The sequence below is a fragment of the Xyrauchen texanus genome, chromosome 46 (assembly GCF_025860055.1).
Source record: "Xyrauchen texanus isolate HMW12.3.18 chromosome 46, RBS_HiC_50CHRs, whole genome shotgun sequence".
In the NCBI taxonomy this organism is placed as follows: Eukaryota; Metazoa; Chordata; class Actinopteri; order Cypriniformes; family Catostomidae; genus Xyrauchen; species Xyrauchen texanus.
In genome coordinates this window covers 1,678,766-1,694,838 of record NC_068321.1, presented here as the reverse complement: position 1 = coordinate 1,694,838, position 16,073 = coordinate 1,678,766, and the positions used below count along the sequence as shown (strand labels likewise).

The 16,073-nt window shown below is 35.3% G+C and overlaps 1 protein-coding gene across 1 annotated transcript in view; it reads right to left on the bottom strand.

The window, feature by feature from the left end:
- LOC127637914 (gamma-aminobutyric acid receptor-associated protein-like 2) overlaps window positions 1-14,495 on the bottom strand; it is a 47,106-nt gene extending 32,611 nt beyond the window's left edge. The window contains exons 1-2 of the mRNA XM_052119162.1: window positions 14,335-14,495; window positions 13,422-13,477 (exon numbers count right to left, since the gene is read on the bottom strand). Coding sequence (XP_051975122.1) covers window positions 13,422-13,477; window positions 14,335-14,368 — 90 coding nt within the window. The 5' untranslated portion in view covers window positions 14,369-14,495. The remainder of the gene's footprint in view (window positions 1-13,421; window positions 13,478-14,334) is intronic.
- Window positions 14,496-16,073: the final 1,578 nt, after the last annotated feature.

Genomic DNA, 16,073 nt, shown 5'->3' with positions numbered 1-16,073 from the left:
GTTACATTAATCATGAATAACCTTAGCCGAGTCCCCAGGAACATCGGGCTATTAAAGTAACAAGCCTATAACTGCGGTCTTATTAATTCTAGCTTCACCATACACTCAACTGTGAGGTTTATCTGATTTTCTCATGGACGTGTAACACAATGCCCTGACAGTGACTTCACCGGTGTCCTGATCTTTATTAGAAACTGAGAGGAGACCAAGTTAATATAATTGATATCACAATTATCACAAAAATTAACAAACAGTCTGCTTTAAAACTAAGAAAAAACAAGCTTCTATACTAACGTTACATTAAAAATGAACACGTGGCGAACTAGCTTAGCCGCTATCTGCCGGCACACCACATTAGATTAAAATACTTACCCTTGTAGTTGTGCAGATAACTCGATATGTAGAGTTTAAAGCCCTTGTCCCTCTTGCTTGTCGGACCAGGGGACCAGGCATCAACAATGCGATGAACATCGCTGACGCCAGTATTTTCGGAAGATTCTGGAGACGTCGAGTAAAAACAGACATTTTGGGCGACGCGCAAGTAAACCGGAAACAGATTTGGCGACAGCGGAACTTCACTGTTCAGTCTTTGTCATGTGTTTTAGCAATACATTTTTAACATTTATAATGTGTTTAGATTTTTTGTATTACCTTTACAGGGACTTTAACACTTTCTTAAACATTTGTACAGGTCAAATTGCAAAACCTGTAAAAGGTAAAATAACAAAAAAAAAATCGAGGTTGGAAAAAATGTAGACATAAACGAAATTTCTGTGCAACTGTGAAACCAGAGGATAATTTCAGCTTTTTCATTGAGTTTATCCTTCACGTCAAAACAGGGATTTTCATGTTTATGATAGATATCACCATGGTTGCAAATTAATAAAAAATAATTAAAGTATAGGCTACCCGATATTTTGGCCATGTTGCAGATGTCTTTCACTGTTCACTGATACAGGCATTGGTGAAAAGTCTAACTTCATCAATTTATTCTGCTAAATTGTTCATACCCTGTATTAAATATCTATTTTAAAACCTAATCAGAATCAGAAAGATATTTATTGCCAAGTAAGTTTTACAAAAAGGAATTATTTTTGGTTTATTGGTGCCTGTCTCAATGTGCATCAATCAAATAAATGTAAACAATTTTCACCTGTGTATAAATAATTCAATATATTTTACATATATTACTGTATAATCGCTTCAGAGTTTCAAAGTAATTTAAATGTCATTTCCTAAACCTTACCTTATCATGGAATCAAGAGTCAAGAATCTGTTATAAACCCTAATGGCTTTGGAGCAAAAATAATAATAGCCAACATGGCTGGTCGATTTTGAGAGTCTAAGCTGTCCTCGTATTTCAAAGCGGCTTGCCGCGCCGACCGCGGTCGATTGCCATGAGGCAACCGCCAGAGAAAATGAAGCTGGCGGCCCGCCGTCTGAACGCACCTATAGCCGACAGCTTGGGGACGGCGGCAAAACGAAGCCGTCGCGGACATTTTTTGCTATCTGGGAAATGGGCGTGACGACTCGGCGGCAAACGCTTCATCCCTGCCAGTGAGACGCACCTATAGCCGACAGCTTGGGGACGGCGGCAAAACGAAGCCGTGCGGACATTTTTTGCTATCTGGGTAGCCCCCCAAACACGGCCATGTTCTAGGTGGCGCCGAAGAGCCCCTTCTGCACCGCACCACCTGTAACTCTGCCAGCGACTCTGATGTTGAAAAGAGTTTTCAAGTGTGTTATGTAACCCAAAAGTACTTTGAAAGCAGAATAATAATACAAATAATAATATTTGTATATTACAAATATTATTATTTAATATATAAATATTATATATTATTATTTGTATAATAATAATACAAACTGAGGTTGATTCGGGGCAGTGGTGGCTCAGTGGTTGAGGCTCTGGGTTACTGACCAGAAGGTTGAGGGTTCAAGCCCCAGCACCAACAAGATGCCACTGTTGGGCCCTTGAGCAAGGCCCTTAACCCTATCTGCTCCAGGGGCGCCATATCATGGCTGACCCTGCACTCTGACCCCAGCTTAGCTGGGATATGTGAAAACTAATAAATTTCACTGTATATATGCAAAAAACTGTGTGTATAATGTGTGACCAAAATAAAGGATTCTATTCTATTCAAATAATAATAATAATAATCCTTAGAACAACAATAGGGCTCTGCACTTTCAGTGCTTGGGCCATAATAATAATAATTGGAGAAAAACATTCCAAAAACAATAGGGCTTTAGCACCACTGGTGCAGGCCTCTCGGGCCCTAATAATTGTGAAAAATCCAAGCAAAAACATTAGGGTTTCAAGCCCTTCATGCTTGAACCTCTAAAAATCCAGACATAAACAATACGGTTTCTAGCCTACAGACTTGAACCCCAAAAACAATAGGGTTTGTAACCTTTTGGGGATGAACCCCCTAATAATAAAAATTCTGACCAAAAAATAGGGTTTCTAGCACTTTGGGATTGGGCAAAATTTAAATGATCGTGTTAGACTGTTATTAGAGACATGACAGAGCAACCATATTAGAAATTATACTGCAATGCTCGCATTTGCGTTACAGGTACTTATAGAAAGAGTACAATGTAGCATGATTAGAACACATGTCTTTGCAAATGTTTGTTAAACAAGTGTTATCATCATGTAATGCAGAACCTTTGCTTCACAGAGTGATGTATTTTAATAAAAGTCAAGGTATAGTACCAAGTTTGTGCATCTTTCTGGTTTTGGAATGTTTGTGTGATGACAGGCCTCTGTGTCTTGGCAAACGTGGAGTGCAATATTTTGTAGGAATTTCCAAGTTGGAAGTTTAACATCATGTGGTGTCCCATTGCACTTTTCCTAGTAGGAAGGTGGAATTATTTGTTTAGTTTTTATTTATTTTATTATGATTTTTATGACATGATAGTATTTGTATATGTTTTGATATCTAAGGGGTATAGCAGCCTTGTGACTAAAGAAAGATACATTACGGGGGTTCGGGGTAACCCTGACAGAAAATTTGGAAAAATGTAAAAGTCTGAATGGACCATTTTTATATTTTATTATATAAAAATCTACCAACAACAATGTCCATCACAATAGTAAAGATTATAATACAGTTAGCTAAAGTTAAGTAGGACTATAAATTGAATATAAATATCAAATAATGGAAACATGCTAATGAGCTCTCCACTATACTTTGTTGTTCCTTGCCATTTATGCCAGAGATGATGACATCTTTGATACATTTTTACAAAAATAATCCGTTTGTGAAAGACTTCAAACATGCTGATCATAATAAAGGTAATTTTAGGGGTAAAAAACATAATTGTTTAAAGGCGATCTGTAAGCCAGTTGTCCTGTCACAAACCTGGTTTAGCTGAACGGTCGGACTCATTTCAGACACATGAAGTTCACTTTGCTTCATTCTTGTTAGTGTATGTTGATCGTAGGTACCATAGGCACCAATGGTCTTTACAAGCAACTTGGGCTAACAATGCTTTTGGTTAACACAGCCCTGAGTGATTACATTCATTCTGTTGAACGATTTATCAGACTGAATCAACAAGCAAGTTTGTGAGTAAGAGTGAATTATTTAAATAGGCGATGGCATAGTTATTTTTTTAATTTGAGTAAATTATGTGGAATGAGTGAAAATGACAACAAGAAAGAAGTGTTTTTTGGTATTATTTGGTGTCAGTTTAGACTGCAAGCTCACAAAAACTTTTGATTAGCATGGTCTGAAGATGATCTGACCTAAATTAGGTGAAAATTCAATTATCGTTGTGGGAAGAGTTAGAAAAAGTAGGTTTTCAATTAATTATTAATGGCCGACAGGAAGTTTGGCCGACCATGACAAATGTGGTATTGTTGAACTCGGCCTGACCCAAGGAATCTATCAAGACCAGTGTCATAATAATAGGCTAAAATTATCAAAAGCATTATTAGCATTTTTATATACAGTACTGTGCAAAAGTTTTAGGCACATAAGATGTTTCACAATATTTTTGTCTTAAGATGGTTATTTAAATCTTCAGCTTTAGTGTGTCAATAGGAAATATACAATTTAGACTCCCAAACATCCCTTTTGCAAATAGAATAGAACAGAACAACAGTGAACCCTGCAACAGATGGCATGGCCCCTAAAAGTCCCCCACTGAACATCGAGTCAGTCTGGGATTACATGCTATTGAGACAGCCTTATTAGATAGAAGATCTGTGGTGAATTCTCCAAGAAGCTTGGTACATCCTATCCGCCAACAACCAAGAAAAACTGTGTCCAGGTGTACCTAGGAGAATTGGTGCTGTTTTAAGGGCCAAGATGGCCACACAAAATATTGATTTAGCTTTTTATATTTTACTGGACTTTGTATGGTATTAAGTGATAAGTGAAAACTATTTATGGCATTATTTTTTAAAACATCCTCACTATGCAACTTTTTTTACAAGTGCCTACAACTTCTGCACAGTACTGTATCTCGTTATATTTTTTGACCACAAGCTAGCACTGTCCTGAAACTTGTTGAGCACCTTCAGGGCACTGAGCCTGTGACACACAAAATGTTTAATAATGATATGCTAATGCTTTTGTAAAATACAGCATTTTATAACAAAATTCAAAATGGCAGACATAGGCAAAATTGGTATCATTCACACGTTATGCCCAAAAGAATCTAAATAGTCCAGTTTCGTGGTTTTAGGACAAACCGTTCAGAAGTTATAAGTAAAAATATCCATTTCTTTTTTGTATCTCATAACCAGTAAGTGGTGCTGTGCTGAAACTGCTCAGGTACCCTCAGGTCATGGTTGTCATAACACACACCAAGTTTGGTCTGAATACGCTAAAGCATTGCAGAGATATAGGATAATAATTAATTTGGAGTTATTCGAAAACGGTTTGGTCTTTCAAAACTCTTTGAACAAATTTTGTCAGCATGGTCTAAAGCCAAATCTGAGCACAATTTGGTGAAAATAGGCCAACTGTGTAGGATTTCAAAAAAGTAGGTTTTCAATTAAATGAATAATGGCCAACAGGAAGTTTGGTAGACCATGACAAATGTGGTATCATTGAACTCGGCTTGGTCAGTGTCATAACAATAGGTTACATTTATTTGAATTTTAAAATAGGTTGTTATATATTTGACCAGAAGCTAATACTGCTCTGAAACTTGTTGAGCACCTTCAGGGCATTGCACCTTCGGTGCTTGGACCCCTAAAAATAGGGTTGTCGATTTAAAGTGTTAATTTAATGCAATTAATTATGACCATTAATCATGGTCTCGACTTATATAAGGAATGTTCCTATCTTTTGAGTAATTCAAGCTTGATGAACATACATAAATGTTTTTTTTATGAATCTGTTGCAGTAGGAAGCCTATACAGGCAACGTGCCTCGTCAAACCAGCATGGAGGCAGCACTTTATTTACAAAGGTTCAAAATATGTTTAAACAATAGGTTTATGTTCAATGATATGGAAATAAAATAAACAATATTTTGACTGTTAAAGCCTTTGTATTGTCTGAATGCTTGTCTGTTGCCACTATAAATGCACAGTACTATATATACTAAATTCTATTTATTTGGAGGGCTTTCTCAGGAAATATTGATATGTGATTAATTCAATTAACCCTAGAATGCATATATGTGGGACAAATAAGATAAATCTTGAAATCTAGATGCTTATTCTTTAGAAAAAATGTACTGCAATAAAAATTGTATTACCATTTTAAAATTTTAAAAGGTTAATATATAGTTTTGTTCAATTCTGAAGCATTTCATACACATTGAAAATTAATTAGGAGTTGCATAATGGTCAATTTCCATATTTGTTGGTAAAATATGGAATATCTCAACAACACAAACACATACATAAAAGTACTAGGGTCAAATGTTTTGTTTTTTTACAAAAAAATACAAAAACTTGGTAATTGACTTTATGTACCAGTTCAGTTAAGATTTAATCTATATTGCTATATTACTCTATGTAGCTGTACTTGTCAGAGTGCCTTTGCTGTGTAGAGGCATCTAAACCCTGGTTGCTCTTTGGTGACTCCCACTGTAATGGGTACAATGTCATGCACTGTGGATAAAAGCATAGACTGAATGACAACTTGCTACACTTGCATTATACCACACATAAATACGAACGTGAACATGGTATTTAACATACTGTATATACACTACCGTTCAAAAGCTTAGGGTCACTTATTTTTTTTTTCACATTTTAGAATAATAGTAAAGTCATCAAAACTGCATTAAAGGAATTATGTTGTCACTAAACAAAATCCAAAATAAATCAAAATATTATATATATATTTCAGCATTTTTGCATAGAATTTGCAGACATGTACTCTTGACATTTTCTCAAGCAACTTCTTGAGGTATCACCCTGAGATGCTTTTTAAACAGCATTGAAGGAGTTCCCATCTATGTTGGGCACTTATTCGCTGATTAACTTTATTATTTGGTCCAAGTCATCAATTTCAAAAACTCAATTTTTAAATTAAATTTTAGTTTTATCATGAAATAAATGAATATGTTGGCACAAATATATTTTTGTCTACAAAACTAATTTCAAACATTAAAGCATACGCCTTCAGATCAAAAGATTTTTAAGTTCATGAGAAACATTTCAGTCAAGTGACCCAAAACCTTTGAACGGTAGTGTATATTTATTTACATAACAGATGGATACCACTTTTACTCTTCCGATTCCGATATCGGAAATCTCAGTATCGGCCGATAACGGTCCCGATCCGATACCAGTGTTGGTTTTTTGCATAATCAGTTTAGAATATCTTTTATAACATTACTGTGTGGAACTAATTTGGAGTACTCTTTAATATGTAAAGAAACACAAACCTCTAACTACACATTATTTCATTATAAATGTATAACTTATTAAGAAACACTTTATTATTAACTAGTATACTGGATAATGTAGCAGCAACATTAACAGTAATTCCAGTGTTCAGCAGAAAAGAAACCAGTGTTGTATTTTTGCCTTTTTTTATTCCAAAAAAATGTTTCAACTTGCATCTGGACTTTAAAGGATTCAGATCTCTTTTTTATTTAATTTAGTTGTAAGACATCAGTCCACTTTTCATTCACACAGTTATTTTTTGGAACCCATTCAACTTAAATATTGTTATAAATTGTAAACAAATACTAATGTAATAATAATAATAATAGTTATTCATATTAATATTATTGACTTTTAATTTTAATTTAAATACAAGAGTAATATATTTAAGTCATGCACTTTTTAAACCCTCACACTTTTATTTTGACATTCTGAACTCGCCAGGAAGTTCAGTATGTGTTTGTTTGTAAGCAAATTCACAGTAGTTTAATTCGCTTCATATTCAAATTCAGGTAAAATGCTCCTCCAGTGTCATTCTAAATGCATATCATAAAATAACCAAACTATTGAGTATCTACATCTGAGATGCTGTTCTTGACTAGCGCTCAAATATTGTGCACCGCTGTGAAGGCTAAAAATAGCCACGAGTGCATCCCCAGCCTGTGTGTGAGTATGTGTCAACAGAGCCGCACCATTCACTAATGCACTGGTGCTGTACATACTAAATATTCACTTATTAAACACAGCCTTTTGTGATTCACAGAGTTATTGCACATCTTCTAGTAGTTTTTAATAAAATGCACGAGTCATATGAACTACTTTAATTGTGTTTTTATGGTTCTTTTAATGTCATTCTTTTAGCTTGACAGTAACAAACATGACTAACACAAAGCATCAAATTTGGATTGGGCTCGTCCGACCGATACACGATCTGTCTAAAAGCTTTGGTATCTAAGCTAATACCGATTCAGGTATCGGTGCATCTCTATCGCAAAGACAGCCCGATCATGTAGATTTACACAGTACAACAATAGGAATATCAGACCTTTCCTATCTGAGCATGTTACACAACTTCTTGTTCAGGCACTTTTCATATCTAGACTGGATTACTGCAATGCTCTTCTGTACAGTTAAACCTCTGCAATTAATCAGAGCACGTGGCACATTTGTTTTTCAATAATCCCAAGAGAACGCATTTCACGCCTCACTTCATCGAACTGCTCTGGCTTCCAATGGTTGCTCGTGTCAAGTACATGGAATTGATGCTTGCTTACAGAACAGCCACTGGTCCCCCCCAACTCACTACTTCAAGTCTATGTGCCCTCCAGAATCTTGTGATTGGCGGGTGCCTCGTAAAGGCACAAAATTGCTTTCTCACTGTTGGAACGACCTACCGAACACCACCCGAGCAACTTATTTCAAGAAACATTTAAAGAAGCACTCTTTCATGAGCACTTGACTCAGTCCTACTAATAGACTTTCTTCTTTCTTCATAAAAATATTCTCACTCCAATCTTTCACCACTGTATCTCACCTACTTCCCTACTTTTACTACTCTAGTAATTTGAAACTTTGTATTGCAGCACTTCTCTTGTTATTGCCTCCTTATTACCAAACGCATTTGCTGTATTCCTCATTTCTAAGTAGCTTTGGATAAAAGCATCGGATTAATTAATAAATGTACAAAAACTTTGCATTACAATAATATCATAAAAAAAAATATTTAAAAGGTTTTTTTCTCCACACGAAATAAGTTTAATGCCTAAAGACATGATTTGTAGTTTTTTAATATATGTATGAAATCATGAGCACTCACATTAAAATGAAGACTCCAGTCATATCAGTAACCTTATAAAAGCTGTTTTATTCTACATGGAGAGGGTCCGCAAATGGGGACCACATGACCACACATCCATGTTAGAATCACATGACCAGCCGAATACTACTCACTTAATCTCAGTAACCGTCCTGTTATTTGACACTTTCACTCATTGATTAAAGTAATCATGACTGACTGTGAATACTACATTTCTACAATGTCATCTGAAACTGAAAAACACTGATTTTAAATTATGCTGCATCCAAGCTGCTAGATGTTAGTGTAGGTCAAAGATGACACAAAGACAAAAGATACTGAGTGCACTAAGTAATTAGTAGAGCTGTTGATTTAACCAGTTAATTCAGTGCGATTAATTTGATTAAAAATAACGTGTTAAAAAAATTTACGCCATTAACCGCAATGCCCCCGGTCCGTAATATGGAAGATTCCTGGGAAATGCAAGATTGTAGTACTTACTCCAGAGGGCAGTAAGTGAAATTTCAGCTGTGTGGCAATGCGCAGTTTATACAGTGAAGAAAAAACCTTTGAGCAGAAGAACAACACAGACATGCGTTACGTTCTTGCGTTCAAAACACTTGGAGCGCAAATCCGAACTAAGAGTTCTCAAGATGTGTTTAAAGATTGAGTATTAAACTATATTTATCTTGACACAGTGAACTAAACATTTTATGTTTATGATAAAACACACCCGAGACGCTACACAAGCATGTCTAACGCAAGTGTAAATTGACGGGTCCTTAAACAAGCCCTCATAATAAATCTCCAACTGATTGACAAATTCACTTGTGAAACGGATTGCTGTGAACTGTGTGCCAATGATTGACTTATGATCAATAATATGGTAGTAAACAATACATTGCAGGGCTCTACAGTGCGAGTATTTCACTCGCATTTGCCCCTAAAAATAGATATGTGCGAACTGGAAAAATAATTTACGAGCATAGTGTGCGATTAAAGATTACAAACGTAACCCCCCCATTTTAAGATATTTGTTTAAAAATTACAAAACCCACATTCCACAAGCAGAGTTTTCTGTGATGACGTGATCCAGTCAGAGAGAGAAAGGTGAACAATGGAAAAAAGTAGCGGTATAGGCGACATAGCATTTTATTTTAAGCGAAAAAGAGGAATTTGGCGAGGGGGATTCGCAAGGTTCAACTAACGAAGTCTCTTCACAAGGTTTACCGGAGACGGCTAACGTTAGGGATGCTGAAAACAATGTTAGCAAAGCTACCGTGACCACAGCTGTCACTTCTACATCCACTGTAGCCGGTGGAGGGAGAACATATAGATTCAATGCAAATTGGCTCAAAATGTTCCCATGGCTAGAGTTCGAAAACAATCATGTTCTGCAAATATTGTACAGGGCAGAAACAGAATCTATTTACAAATATATAAAAACAAATTAAGATACGAATAATCAAAAGATTTAAAAATAATGAAAAAAACTAATGAAATAATATAGGCCTAAATGCTCAAGCGCACCATCTTACCCTAGGATGGCACCAGAAAGTCCACCGGCTGCCCTTACTCGTACGCTATACGTTATTCAAGGACCCGAAAGCAGTTGCGGAACACTGACGATCGCTTCACGCTCATATCACGCGTAGACAGAGCCGGCCCAAGGCATAAGCGAACTAAGCGGCTGCTTAGGGCCCCGGTGGCCACCACGGGGCCCCCAAGAGCACATTAATGTTTTTTTTTTTGTGTGATTATACTGGCAATGGACAATGTAAATGATACAAAAACGCAATATTAAATGCAATATTATGTTAACGGGCTACAGGATGCAAGCACATTCAGACAGCAAAACAGCAATGTCACAAAAAAGGACATATCCTCTGGTGCAAAGAAAAGGAAAAAGAAGAAAACAGCACGATAAAGGTATGTTAAGTAGCTAGGCTAAGTTATGAACATTAGCTGGCTAGTTAGTTAACATAGCCTATGTAGCATATCTTCTTTTTTAGGAAAGTTTGATTAATCATCCGTAAATAGCCTTGACATCTTAATATATTATTAGTACAACATATTACTTAGCAAGTTTTAGATTAAAGTTTTTGTCTTCTGTGTAAAAATAACTTTCCCGGGTATATATTTTTGTAATAAAAATAAGCTTCTGTTCCATAAACTTTGTACTGATAACTGACAACTTAACATTATTTACATTAGTCTACCATTTTGGTTTCTTTGCTATTATATTCCAATATCATTATGCCTCAATTAGCTAGTTATATATTAAGAGTTGTTGTTCTAGGAGTACAAATGGCTTGTTGCTGTGTATAATAATTTGTGTTGAGAAAATAACATATTTTGTCAAATATTCTGTCAAATATGTACTCTTACGAAACTTCCCTAGGAGCACTGTTGAAATATTTTGGACGTGGGGCTGATGATAATTTTTCAACAATCCCAGATCATTATATTTATATGGATAAATATATGCCTTTGTTTTTGACAGACAGTTGCATTACCTTCTAATATGACATCTAACATGGCTAGCTTTTATTATTATTTTCATCTTTCATCAGGTTCATCCTTTGCATGTGAGGAGCACTTCCCAGCACATGCATCCACTGATGTTGTCATCTATCCTGTCTGACTCAGAAAGGACTGATCTGGTAAGCAGAGGGCCACTGCCTATAAAGGAAAACTTCACATTCTCTGAAAAACCTGATGGCCAAAGATTCCACTACACCTACAGAAAGTTAATTAATGGGGAAAAAATTTAAGTGGAGCCGCTCACTTATTCAAAAAGAAATGATACTGTCTACAGCTTCTGCTGCAAATTGTTCTCTAGGAAGTACACAAAACTGGTAACAGAGGATCAACAGGATTGGGTAAATATAGGTGTGCTACTGTTACATTTAAAAGGGTAAAATCATGCCAGGCAGACATTGGTATGTTGTAAGCAACACAGCTACAACTAATAAAATTGATAAGGGGTGTGTTAGATTTATAGTGTCCGAATAATCAAGCATTGACAATATTCAATCATATTGGCGGCACCGAGGGGGCCCCCAAATCAAATTCTGCTTAGGGCCCCATAAAGGCTTGGGCCGGCCCTGCACGTAGGGCATCAATTTGGCCAGCGGTGGCCCTATCTATTATGCTGTTCAGACTGTATTCGTTTTGATTGGTTAGATTTATATGCACTTTGTTTATATAAGTTATACTTTAAATGCAAATGTTTAATAGTATTATTTTTCTTAACAAATCAATGCATTTTTAAATAAATTGTGGTTAAGGTAGAGTATAATTTCATTTAATAATTTAATTAGAATTGTTTTAACACCAATTATGAAAAGAGCCGGAATGCCCATCGCTAATCTGAAAAGAGATAGTGTAGCGAAACATAACATCTCATGGCGGCATATCCAGTGCTCTGGATTAGACCGGAGAAACCATCAGGCTCTGTGTAAGAAGCCTTGAGGAGGCAAGTGCTGCAGTCTGAGGAGGAGAAGAGGAAGCAGCTGAAAATAAAGATAAACATTGCATACTTCATTGTGAAAGAAGAAGAACCTTTCATCAAATTTGGGCCGCTTATCAGACTCCACCACAAAAACTGAGTTTACATTAATCCCACATACGACAATGTGTGGAGATGATCGGTCAAATTGCTGACATAATGAGAGATCGCTGGCTGACCTCCAAGTATGCCAGACGGTCAACATACAAAAGCAGCTGGACAACTGATATCCTTTGATTTTAGTAGCCATGGGTTCAATGTGTGATTTGGGAGGTATGTGCTGTTCCACAGATGTGTGTCCCTTAGTACACGCACACACACTCATATATGCAGTATAAATATGTATGTAATAAATTGTTCGTTAATAAACTCTGTATTTAATTTTTACTGTGCTCCTAAATTTCTTTGTGTGCTCCTAAATATTTTTCATTTAGGAGCGCATGTACTCCTTGGGAAAAAAGTTAGCGCAGAGCCCTGCATTGTATTCTAAAGCCGCTTTTTGTATTGTCTTATCAATGATTAACTCTTCTGCCACAAGAATGTAATGCATTTTAATTATCTATATATATATAAAATTTGTAAATATTTAAAGATAACTATGTATCATTATTTCATCATTATATATTGAGCTATTGTTATATGAGGGGCTTTCTCAGCAAATATTTGCATATGCGATTAATTAATTGGGACATTAATTCAATTTAAAAATTGTAATAGATTGACAGCCCTAGTAATTAGAATTTAATGAGATTCAGTATTGAGAGTATTGGTAATTACAACAACAACAGCTCAAAAAAGCTCAATAGTTCAAAATGTCTGGATGCATTACAGTAATAAGAATTTGGGAGGGAGTTTTGGTTGTGTCATGAGAATATCACAAAACATATAAATATTTTTCTTTATGAAAAAATATAATAAAGAGGTTAAAATGATGGTAGATTAAATTATTTAACTGCTGCTAGTTTATGTTAATTTTAGATGGAAATCTATTTGTGGGGTTTGTGACCACCTCAGATCTGCATCAGCACCACTGACACTTTGTTTGTTTAAACTGGTTATAACTAAATCTCTTCAACATAACTGGTGAACCAAGTTAACCTTAACCCTGATAATATGCAAAATATACTGGCTTGTGCAAATCAGTGACCTATACAATCACTGTCACTACTAAGTAGCCCAGAAGACAATTTTGCATCACCCAAAGCCAAACCATGTTCCTGCATCAAGCTCAGACGAAAACAGTTTAATACTCACAGGAACTCTGTCTGGATATTTGTCACGGATTTTGGCTGATTCCAAACACCTGTGCTCTAAAGAGATGACGCAGAACAACACATGTTTAGCAGTAGATATGCTACATTTTTAGAAAGGTGTTGTAAACAACATTGTGATTGGTAAGCACTGTTAAGTTCATCAACACTGATATCATACATTAACATACATGTTTTTTTGCCAATAAAAATATATTTATAAATGTAATGTATAATTATAAGAAATCAAATTAAAATGGCTGTAATTAAACACTTTATATAATATTTCCTTAAATGTCAATTTTATATATATATATATATATATATATATATATATATATATATATATATATATATATATATATATATATATATAAACAGATAATTCCATGTAGGTGGATTTTGGGACTGACATTAGGCAGAATAACCACTTTATATTTATCAGCCTAACAGGTGCAGTTATAGGACAATAGACAATCTCTAAATGGCCAAATAAGTGAGTTATATAGTGACTGCTGAGTTCACTATAACACTATCAAAAAAGCCCAATTACCAAAGTATAGTCCTATCATCTTTATAAGATACTAAACATTAAACATCTCACAATCACATTGAAGATTACTGAATCCGTTTGCCAATATGCATCTCTTTATATTTGATAACAAAAAAAAGTGTCAGGCTACAAAGAAAGTGAAATTTAACACTGACATATAAATGTAAATAAGCAACAATAGTTTGATTACTATATTATCAGTATGAACACGAACAGAATGCCTGACATAAGCACACAAATACATATTATCTTCTTCATTTTAAGGCTAACGTAAAAACACACAGCAGTTTGACAAACAGATCAATAATGACATATCTGACAGGCCTTTTGTAATAATAATAACAGGACATTTAGGATGAATTACCCAGAGAATGATCCTCTTTAAACATCCATTTCATTTTTGCAGTTGTGTTGCGCAAGTAGCGAGATGTTAATGCAATATACAATTATATAAAAGCAATTAAATGTTAAAACTCAAAACGTCAACAATGTAGCAGCAGAAAACATACGTCTGCAAACAGACGTGATGACGTCATCTGCCACAAGTATCATCGTGTTCCACCGCAGGTGGTGACATCACCACGAGGCCGTGCCATCCTCTAGATTATGGGGGATTTCGCGCACTTTATTTGTCTGCAGGAATTGCAAAACTACTATTGCAAAGGTCAAACAGCTGTTTCAACTGTTTTTCATTGTTATTATTCAAATTAAATGTACGTTAATAATTAATATAAAATGCCAACCCAATTTATTTTTAAGGCTAAACGTGCTACGAACATGGCCAAGTCTCTCGCTGTTGCTATGGTGAACAGATGACGCTCCGTCACCGGAAGAATCACTCGTTGGACTGATAAACTCGTAAAAAGTGGCGATTTTATAAAGTTGTTACTACTCACACAGCAGTTAGTTCTGCAACCGAAACGGGGTTGTGTGATTGTTTTAGTGTTGAATGCATTACGGATAAACGTGTTTAAAATTGTGTGTTATGCGGCGGTTTTTATGTAGTGTATTCAAATAATAATGTCTTTCTATGAGGTTTACCCGCATCCCGCTTTAATCAGTCACAGAAAGTGTGTGCCAAACTGTTTGTGCTCGTGGTTTAATGCCTCACTTACATTTCTCCTCTACTATTGGCTTATAGAAGTCAAGGTAAGTTTCTTTAAATATATATATATATATATATATATATATATATATATATATATATATATATATATATATTTATATATTTGCAATTTCTAAAGATGTAATGTAATAAAGTGTCTGTATGAGCAGGGTTCTGGCTGAAAATGTGTTCAGATAATGAACATAAAACTGTGTGTTTAAAACTGCTAGATTAGATCATAAACTGTTCCTTTAGTTTGTACACTTTGCAATGTATATGTTGGGAAGTATGCTAAAAGTAGTAAAGTTAGGTTATTTATTCCTCGGGTGCAGGAAGAGGACAGGAACCAGGATGGGATGACAGGCCTGCTCAAACTCCAGATCCCCCCTCTCAAACCACAGGAGCAGATGTTCAGTATTTACCTGCGCCTCACCTTTGCATACCAGCATATGGCACTTTTCATAAATACATATAATACATTAAATCTCCGTTTTTTTTAGTTTTTTGCTGTGAGAACAATTAGGCCTAGATATGTTTGATAAACATCTAATATAAAATTAGCCTAGCATGAACAAGTATCTAATTTTAAACGCATCAAATGCCTGACCTCTTTGGCAGTATCCAACATGTGATAGTATCCAACATTTAAAATCACAATGTCATAATTTGTGTGTTTTGTTTCTAAGAAATAATTAACTTTAAACACTGTTGCAATATTAATCAGTTATCAGTGTTTTCCACCACCTTAGTTATCGATATCTGCAAAATCCAATATCGTTTGACCTCTAATCTCAATATTGTTTTGATGTTAGTCATTGACAAATGTACACATCCATAATCTTACAGTTTCTCTGCCGAAAGTGTCCAATGATTTTGATCAGGTCATATGAAATTGCCAATGGCCTGGATCCATTAATCACTGATAATTAGCAATGGAGTACAATTAAATTAAAACAATGTAAAAACTGCAAACTCAGCTACACAAGCCACACATAAGT